The following is a 10062-nucleotide window of genomic DNA, read 5'->3' as shown; positions in this document are numbered from 1 at the left end:
CAGATATGTCTATATAAAAAAAAAACCACAATTAAAAATATATGTACTTCCATTACCAAAGGTTTGTTGGAACCAAAAACTAACCTTTAAAGAAACTTATAGAGTATGAGTTATGGGATGGGTTCAGGTAAGTTTGAAGCCATTTAAACATGTTAGCATTAAACTCAGTTGGTAGGATGACAGCTGCTGTCATAGCAAGTTTGCTTAATTGAAAAGATTTAACATCAGGATCATATCAAAGCAGCAGTATGTAACTCAGACAGAATACGTTACAATAAGAGCTGCAAAGAATTTGCTGAATGAAAAATCAATCAATTGAGAATTTTCACATAAATTAGGAACTTGTCAGTGATTAGAGACTAAGAGTGAAAAGGAAACTAACCCTTGTACAACGAAAAACTTAAAATCACAAACCTTTGGATGAAGGGAGCTTTTGATTAGAAACTTCTCTCCTGCACCCTAAATCTACAGCTTTGTTAACTATGGGAACATGCTATGATGCTCAGCAGGTTCTGAAAAGTCAGCATTAGCCTTCCCAACAACCTTCATCTGCACAAAAGGATAAGCAGCAAGCTAATTAGTTCTTATTATTTTCCCAAGTGCAAACTGTACCTAATGCAAATTATACAGGTGAAAAACTGTATAGCATGCCAGCTATGCTCACCTTTCAATAAAAAAAATATACTATGTTTCAAAGTAATATACACTTTACGGTATCTCCATTGTGAGCTTAACAAGGGATGTGCAGAAAATGAACATCAGTCTGAATGTATATTCTCATTATCTCATTTGTAGAAAGTAGAAACCTTTTGGAAGCAGCTATATAAAGAATCCTGAATGTATATTCTCATTATCTCATTTGTAGAAAGTAGAAACCTTTTGGAAGCAGCTATATAAAGAATCCTATAATGGGGAAATTGAGGAGGCTTTTAGAGAAAGTAGAAACCTTTTGGAAGCAGCTATATAAAGAATCCTATAATGGGGAAATTGAGGAGGCTTTTAATCCAATTTTGTTACATGTTATAGCAAGCATTACTGCACTTGAACACGCTAGCAGAAGTTACCGGAAGACCCACTGCCTAGCGAATTGCTTAGGAGCCTATGCGTTTCTGCTTTTTTTAATATCTAATAAACGCAAAAGATCATTTCAGGATAATTATGGAAACTTCAGAATGTAGTGACGAAGAAGCAACAGAAAACACAACAGTACTAGAGAAGAACCATTTAGGAGTCTAGGAGACACAAAAGCAACACAAACATCAAAAGAAAGGAAGAAGAGAGCAGGGGACTGGTGATGAAAGAATAAACAGAGATAAAAAGAAGTTAGGAAAAAAATTGCAAAAATAAAGAGAATGATAATCATACATCATGTAATCGGTCTGCCCTCCTCGGTATTGGTGAATCACATTTGGGTCCATTTTACCCAGTTGCTAGGCATCCAAACAACCAAATGTTTCCAGCAACAGGGGACAGTGGTATCATGTGCTTAGCACATGATCTAAATTTAACAAAGAATCTAACGAAATCTGAACCAGGGCATCAAAGTGAAATGGGATTGAAACTTTGGGGTATCAAGTATTATGTAAAAACTTTTGGGCATCACAGTGAAAAAAAGGCAAACTTTGAGGTATCAAATTGAAAAATAAGCCCAATAAAATCAAAGGAACCATACTAGCATGTAAAAACATCATTCCAGAACAGAAACGCAGGTCAATGTTAATGGATGAACTCCATGGGTGTATGTAAAAGTCATATGCTTGATTTTCTACCAAGTCTTTAACAGGCAATCTAGATTATTAATAAGGACAATAGTCTCAGAATATCCAAGAGTGCTAAGTTACCCAACACCTTGTCTTGGCTCCTGTATCCATGTCCGACACGTGTCCGACCCTGACACTCCTTGAGTATGCATACATTTATTCAACATGTACTCAATTAGACTTTAGTTTAAAACAGTAGTCTCAGAATATGCATGATTTCTACCAGTCTTTAGCAGACAATCTAGCGTACTAATTAGGACAGTAGTCTCAGAATAACCACGCGGGCGAGTATCTAAGTTACCCAACAGCTCGTCTTGTACTAATTAGGACAGTAGTCTCAGAATAACCACGCGGGCGAGTATCTAAGTTACCCAACAGCTCGTCTTGGCTCCCATAGCTGTGTCCGACATGTGTCCAACTCCAACACTCCTTGGACACTCCTTGAATATGCATACATTTATTCAAACATGTACTCAATTATATAACAAATGTTTTAGACTTTAGTTTAAAACACTAGTCATATACTTCTTGGACGTGTATCTTACCCTTCATATCCACTTCCTGCAACTCGTAGGACGTGAGCTGGGTTTACTTCAACATTTACCCAGTTCAGAAGTATGATTTAAAGGGTCGTTTAGGTATCTAGTTCGAACAAGTGGTTTTCAGAAATACAATATACTTGATGAATGAAACATACAAAATATGAATTTTACATAACAATGTAAATGAAAAAGCAAAATCGGTCTCATGTAAATTATCAGTTTCAATATGTATGTCTGTAGTCGTGTCCTAATATCCTATCTTTTACAAATTTGACGGTCCCGTATGGCCGTATCCATACCCATATCGCATTCGCACCTATGTAACATAGGGAAGAATGCATCCATATAGGTATTCTTACTTAGGAGCTCATTGGTGAACAATGCTTACTAAGCAGGACATTATATCCAATGTAGAACAAAGCAAAAATTACTTTGAACAAGGATTGCACAAATTAAATACTAGAATCATAAAAGTCACATTCAAATCTTAATATTATGCATCCCTCAGCAGATTTAACCAGATACGAAAACAATTGTTGGTGCCAAGAACAGTGAACACAAAGATCACAAAACAAAGAACTACAACCACATGACAGGAAACTATAACTGTAAGTTTGGAGCTTCATTTTGCCAAAGAAAAACTAAAAGGTAACCCAGTTATCAAAAGAATCAGCAATGCGTGAGATTGCTAACCTCAGATAAATGTACTACAAAAGTAGTTTACGTTCATTTGTTCTCTTGAAAAGAATTCAACATACCTCTTCACGAACAGGGGTCAATTGAGAACGTGTAATGTAAGTCCTCAACAAGTTCGACGAAGTAATGTCTTCAGCTTCTGTACCAGATTCACTTGCGGATGAATCACTACCATTTATCTGGTCCAACAAGAGAATGAATTGGATTCCCTATAAAGACTGCAAAAACTTCAAACAACATAGTAGGTGGAAACAGAACAAGTTATTACTGCTGGATGCAGAGGCTTAGCATAAGCGATTATCTTTCCCTTGCCATTAGAAATAGTAACTATTTGCCTGCCATATTGTGCTTCACCACTAAGGACCATCTAAGAACCAATAGAAGTCATCAAAAGTGTGAATTACAAGAGTTGTAATAGTGATAAATATAACAATACAATATACAGAACTGATAAATAAAATAAGATGATAGCCAGACACCTTCAATATGCTAGGATCCTTCCAGGGCCCCTTTTCAGACTTGAGACATCCACCGCCGTCAGCACAGGTACAAGTACCACCAAGAAATTCAGGCAACTCGCTGTGAAACCAAGGAAAACAAAGAAAACACAGAAGTTAGGACAAAGTTTTATTTACAAAATCTCTAAGACATGAATGAGTTCAGAAACAAACTTGACCTAGAATCAATTATTTCAAACAGCTTGCTCTGGTACTTGTTCCCAAGAACCTGCGAGAATTTATGCCAATAAACCAGCAATTTCAGTAAAATAGAGATACAAAATTGGGCAGAAAAGAAAGGTTGAATTAGTAAAAAATCATATTTACATGTATTTTTGAAGTAGTTTTTGGATCAAGAAACGATTTGATCAAGTTCCATAGACATCTAAAACCAGGGCCAGCATTGATGATAAACATCCAGTGTAAAGTCTGCAAATATATTGCTTAAATTATTACAGCAGAATCCTTGGACTCATAAAATAATAGCCTAGAAAGTACAAATACCCCTGCATACCTCTGGATAATTGTCCCCATCAATTTTCTGTAACCTTGTAATTAGTTCTCGTGCTGTCTTGCTGAAGTTTTTCATTCCCTATCAAAAGAATCAAACATCATTAAAAAAAAGTAGCGGACGCATATATTATCATCTACATCACGATGACAGCTTTTGCAAAAAAAGAAAAAAGAAAAAAAAGGAATCATGCCTGAATAAAAGTAAAAAACCAACATACCACGCCTTGAACATCCAGAATAGCCGTGCTTGAATTGATGTGTTTGTTTGCAGTGATTGAGCAAGCTGGGAATTTAATCGAAAAGCTCCGTTCAAACTCCTTCACATGATATCTTACATACCGATCCATAGTTGTCACTTGCATAAGCTTGTTGGGATCTACTTTTCCTAGCCTTTCAATGTAAACAGGTCTTCCCTCCTTGTCCACGCCATGATAACCATGAGGGTAATACTTTAAAACTTCATCTAGTTCAGTATACTCAAAATCCTGATGAAAAGTAGTGCCACATTACACACTATTCCAACTCTGAAGAAGATGCAATTACAAAATTAGCAGTGAAGTTCCAAGGTGCACACTCCAATGGAGTCCATAAGAGGAATTTATTGTTGGATAAACAGGGGCATCGCCTATACTCTATAGTAGTCAACTAGTTGTTATCCGTGCGCCGCATGGAACTTAGAATTAAAATATTGTTATACACATAGATAGTTTGAGCTCTAAACGAGAATGAGTTATAAATATAATTATATAAGTTTGGGTTAAGTACATTTAGGTATGCTTAAGAAAATAGGGGTGATATAGATTAGGGTCCACTTCTATTCGTATGAATGTTTTAAATATAGGCATGATGGGTAAGTACAAGTTCCAAATTAGACTTGGATACTTACTAAGAGTATGGCGAAAAGATCTCTACTAGGCACCCAATATATCTAAATATACTGGCATGTTGTTAAATTATAAATATTTAACGAATGCCTCTCAACCTTAATAAAATTAAGTTATGGTTACCTCTATGATAGTATCAGCACCATACTCTTTCCTCCATTGAAGCATTTCAACCCACATGCACTTTGCTTTCTCGATATCAAATTTCCTGGCTTTCAAAAATCTAAAATTTATATGAGATGAACAGATCAGACATAGAAAAGTACTCCATCTGAAATCAGAATTTTGATACCAGGACAGAGAAGTTAGTAGCAAAGATACATATGTGTTGTGTTGCAATAAAGAACAATATAGGGGGGGGGGGGGGGGTGGGGGGGGGGTGTGGGGTGGGGGGGGGGGGGGGGGGGGGGGGGGGGGGGGGGGCGGGTGCGGGGGGGCGGGGGGGGGGGGAGGGGGGTGGGGTGGGGTGGGTAGGGGGGGGGGGTGGGGGGGGGGGGGGAGGTGGGCGGGGGGAGGGGGGGGGGGGCGGTGGGGGGGGGGGGGTGGGGGGGGTGGGGAAGGGGGGGGGGGTGGGGGCGTGGGGGGGGGGGGTGGTGGGGGGGGGGGGGGGTGTGGGGCGGGGGGGGGGGGAGGGGGGGGGGGGGGGGGGGGGGGGGGGGGCGGGGGGGGTGGGGAGGGGGATGGGGGGGGATGAGGGGGGGGGGGGGATGATGACTTAATTTTTTTTCCTGGTTCTTTCCACCATAACGATCCAAAAAATATTGAATCTAGAAGGTCATGGAAAAATGTCTAATTTACCTCAACATCATATGATAATGATCATGTCTTTCAGGCAGCAACTCGTCTAGAATCAGTGCCTGGCGAAATGCATCCACAGCTTGAAGATCTCCAATATCCCTTATGTCCGCAATTGAAACAGAGGTTACTCGCTTGCTGCTCTTCCTCCTATTCTTTTGCTTTAAAGAATGCCTAAGTTTACTCGATGCACGTATAGCCTTCTTTTTCAAGGATGCCACCCTTGTCCTCCGTTCATCTTCTGAACATTCGAAATCTGATTTATGCTCTTTAGGTTCATCATTACTAGAGGAACCCTCAAAGCCTGTAACATGTAAAATGAGTTAACAACAGTTTCACTAGCCAAAAGTTTGTGTTTAGTAACTAAAGTTTAGTATGTACGAAGTGGAATATAATTCACTTACTCTAAGTATCAAATAATACTCCCCATGCGTCATGCAAATTGTAATTTACATGAAAAGAACAAACAAGTATGCTCTCAAACAGCACTAATTGATAAGTGTAAGGATTTTAAATAAGGAGGGATTGTACTTTAGGGGTATAAGTTGTCCAGTTTTAGAACCCACAATAAAATTATTCCATTACAATTCCTCACGATCATCTTTTAAATTAAAAGAAGCACAGTAATCAAATAAAGTGGCCAAAAACTTTGGGGGGAAAAAAAAGAATTGCACAGCAACAACGCTATTTTTTTATTCTTTGAAGACACATGCTTTATAAAATGCATATCAAACGCTTTTAACTATTCTCCTCAAAAGAAATGTAAATTACAACTAAGAGGGACCAATCCAAGTGTAAGTTTGGCTAAGAAACAAACATCTGTTGAATTATAAACTGTATTTCTCCGACAACAAGAGAGCCCTTACCCAAAACCGCTGGATCTTTCCGCATTATTATTTATTTTATTTTATTTTTCTTCTTCTTCTTCCATTTAGCCCAATTAGGGCCACCACTTACAATTGATAGATTTGATTTCATTTCTAATTGACCACCATCCTCACTGTTCCATTGACAACAATCCTAGTTGGCAAAAGGGCGCATTTAATTGAACTACCAAAACCCTAGCCGCCCCACTCATATCAGCTCAAGAATGAAGAAAAACCCTAGCTTTCTTTCAACAGGAACGAAATCCGCAACAAAACTCCAAACCAAACCAAAAAAAAAATGAAGAAGAAGCAGGATTCAGAAACTTACAAGGGATAGAAAATAGATCGAGACGACCCGACATAACGATCAAACGCCGATCCGATCGATCCGCCACAAGGAGAAAGAGATGATCCCTAAATAAATAAATAAAACCACCTGCATTGGAATTAGAAACCCTAGAAAAAACGAATCGGGCCCCCAAACTGGAATCTTCCTCAGTTCCTCGTACCTGAAAAGAGTCGCCGGCCGAATGAGAGAGAAGAGAAGGAAAGAGCAGCGATCGGAAATAGAGACCGAAAAATATGGGCCGATTCGACGATGAAAATATCGGCGGATGATGTCAGTGTATCTCCTACTTCGTGTCTCCGTTGATTGATGTAAGTTTCGCAAAAGCTAAGAAAAAAGAAATGAAAGAAAATAGCATGACAATGTAGGTTCCAATTTTTTATTTTTATTTTTTGGTACTTTTGACTTAATTTCTGTACTTTTTGATGGGAACGGGGTTTCCATGTTTTTAGGGTCTTAGAGCATCTCCAACCATAAAACTCAAAATGGTGTAGTTTTTACACTAAATTGGTGTAGTTTTTACACCAAATTACTATTCCATCTCCAACCCATTACACCAAATGTTACACCAAAAAGAATATTCCTTTTATTATTCTTATCTTTTAACATTTTTTGAAATTAAAAATATTTAACAAATTATATAATTATATAATTATATAATACATATAATTAATTATAATAATATATTTTATGAATAAAATAAAAATATAAAAATTAAATGCTAAATCAAATTAAAATATTACTTTCATAACTTCAACTAAAGATTACATTTAACATCACAAAAGAAAACATCACACTTGCAAGCAAAATAAAAATAAAAATAAAAGGCATTACATTTAACATAAAATAAAACACAAAGACACGGTTCATATTGATAAAATTCTAAGTCTCCGAATTAGTATATTCATCCCACAAATGATCAATTAATGCATCTCGAAGTGCAATATGAGCTTCTTTATTCTTGATTTGTCGATGACGAGCCAGAAATCCTTCAAACCGAGCATTTTCATCTACAACCATCTCTACGTCCGGAACTGGTGCTTCCTTCCAATTTTCAATTGTAGCATTAAGATCACGTTCATCCTCAATTATCATGTTGTGCATAATAATGCACGCAGTCATGATATCATGTAATACTTCTTTTTTCCAAAAACGAGCTGGTCCTGACACAATTGCAAATCGAGATTGGAGTACTCCGAATGCACGTTCTACATCTTTTCTGCATCCTTCTTGCTTCATTGCAAACAACTTTTTTTTTGGACCACGAGGATCATGAATTGTTTGTACAAGAGTAGACCATTTTGGATATATACCATCAGCTAAATAGTAACCCATGTTATAATGTTTACCTTGAATGACATAATGAGCAGGAGGAGCAATACCTTCAGCGAGTTTTGCAAAAAGATGAGATGCCTCTAAAACATTAATGTCATTATTGGAACCTGGCAAACCAAAATATGCATGCCATATCCAAAGATCATAATCAGCTACGGCCTCCAGAATAATAGTTGGGGATCCACTACGACCTGCGTATTGGCCCGCCCAAGCCGTTGGACAATTTTTCCATTTCCAATGCATGCAATCTAGACTGCCCAACATTCCTGGAAAACCTCGTTGTTTAGCAATATGTAGTAGTCTGGCAATGTCATTAGTGTTAGGCGATCTCAGATATTGTTCTGCAAAAACCTCCACAACAGCACGACAAAATCTCTTAAAACTTTCGATTGCTGTCGACTCTCCTATTTTAATGTATTCATCAGTAGCATCCGCTGGTAGACCATATGCCAACATTCGGAACACAGCTGTAATTTTTTGAAGCGTAGACAATCCAAGTCTACCGACCCCATCCCTTTGCTGTATAAAGTAAGTGTCGTGAGCTTTTATGGCGTTAACAATGCGAAGGAATAAATCTCGAGACATTCGAAATCGTCGGCGGAACATCGAATCATTATATCGCGGATTCTCAGAGAAGTAGTCGTTGAACAGATTACGATCAGCATTTTCTCGATCACGGTTGATCACTATATGACCAGGAATTGAGCCTCCACGAATTACTTGGTTGTTTTGTTGATTGATATAGTAAGCCATGAGAAGATTGTTGTTGTTCCTGATGCGAAACACCGCTTCCCTTTCTGCATCAATCGCTTCAATATCATCTATCAATTGTTCATCTTCAATTTCATTATCAGAAAATGATGATGACAAATTAGAAGGATCTCTATTGTTAAAATTCATTTTTTTTGAAAATAAAGGTTTATGATTTTAGCAAACTCATCAATATGAGCTTTTATAATAGATGGAGATGATAAACGGGAAGTGTTGGAAGTTGAAATGTTGTCATGAAGAGTTATCATGAAGTGCTAGAAGTTGATATGTTGTCATTGATGTGTCTTTTCTTTGAAATGTTGTCATGAAGTGTTTGAAGTTGATATGTTGTCATTGAGGTGTCTTATCTTTGAAATGTTGTTATGAAGTGTTTGAAGTTGATATGTTGTCATTGAGGTGTCAACATTATGAAGTGTTTGAAGTTGATATGTTGTCATTGAGGTGTCTTTTCTTTGAAATGTCGTCATGAAGTGACAGAAGTTGATATGTTGTCATTGATGTGTCTTTTCTTTGATATGTTGTCATGAATTGTTTGAAGTTGATATGTTGTCATTGAGGTGTCTTTTCTTTGAAATGTCGTCATGAAGTGACAGAAGTTGATATGTTGTCATTGATGTGTCTTTTCTTTGATATGTTGTCATGAATTGTTTGAAGTTGATATGTTGTCATTGAGGTGTCTTTTCTTTGAAATGTCGTCATGAAGTGACAGAAGTTGATATGTTGTCATTGATGTGTCTTTTCTTTGATATGTTGTCATGAAGTGTTTGAAGTTGATATGTTGTCATTGAGATGTCTTTTCTTTGAAATGTCGTCATGAAGTGACAGAAGTTGATATGTTGTCATTGATGTGTCTTTTCTTTGATATGTTGTCATGAATTGTTTGAAGTTGATATGTTGTCATTGAGGTGTCTTTTCTTTGAAATGTCGTCATGAAGTGACAGAAGTTGATATGTTGTCATTGATGTGTCTTTTCTTTGATATGTTGTCATGAAGTGTTTGAAGTTGATATGTTGTCATTGAGATGTCTTTTCTTTGAAATGTCGTCATGAAGTGACAG

The 10062-nt window shown here is 37.4% G+C and overlaps 1 protein-coding gene and 1 pseudogene across 1 annotated transcript; both read right to left on the bottom strand.

Moving 5' to 3' along the window:
* LOC109841302 overlaps positions 1-7271 on the bottom strand; it is a 9068-nt pseudogene extending 1797 nt beyond the window's left edge.
* On the bottom strand, positions 7770-9134 carry LOC109842601 (protein ALP1-like). Its single transcript, XM_020411457.1, has one exon. It carries the CDS (start codon positions 9132-9134, stop codon positions 7782-7784), a length of 1353 nt encoding a protein of 450 aa, XP_020267046.1. The 3' UTR covers positions 7770-7781.

Source organism: Asparagus officinalis, chromosome 5 (genome assembly GCF_001876935.1).
Source record: "Asparagus officinalis chromosome 5, Aspof.V1, whole genome shotgun sequence".
Lineage (NCBI taxonomy): Eukaryota > Viridiplantae > Streptophyta > Magnoliopsida > Asparagales > Asparagaceae > Asparagus > Asparagus officinalis.
This window is presented reverse-complemented; position numbering and strand designations above follow the sequence as displayed.

Coding starts and splice junctions, on each gene's coding strand:
- LOC109842601 (XM_020411457.1), bottom strand. CDS start 9,134: ATGAATTTTAACAATAGAGATCCTTCTAATTTGTCATCATCATTTTCT.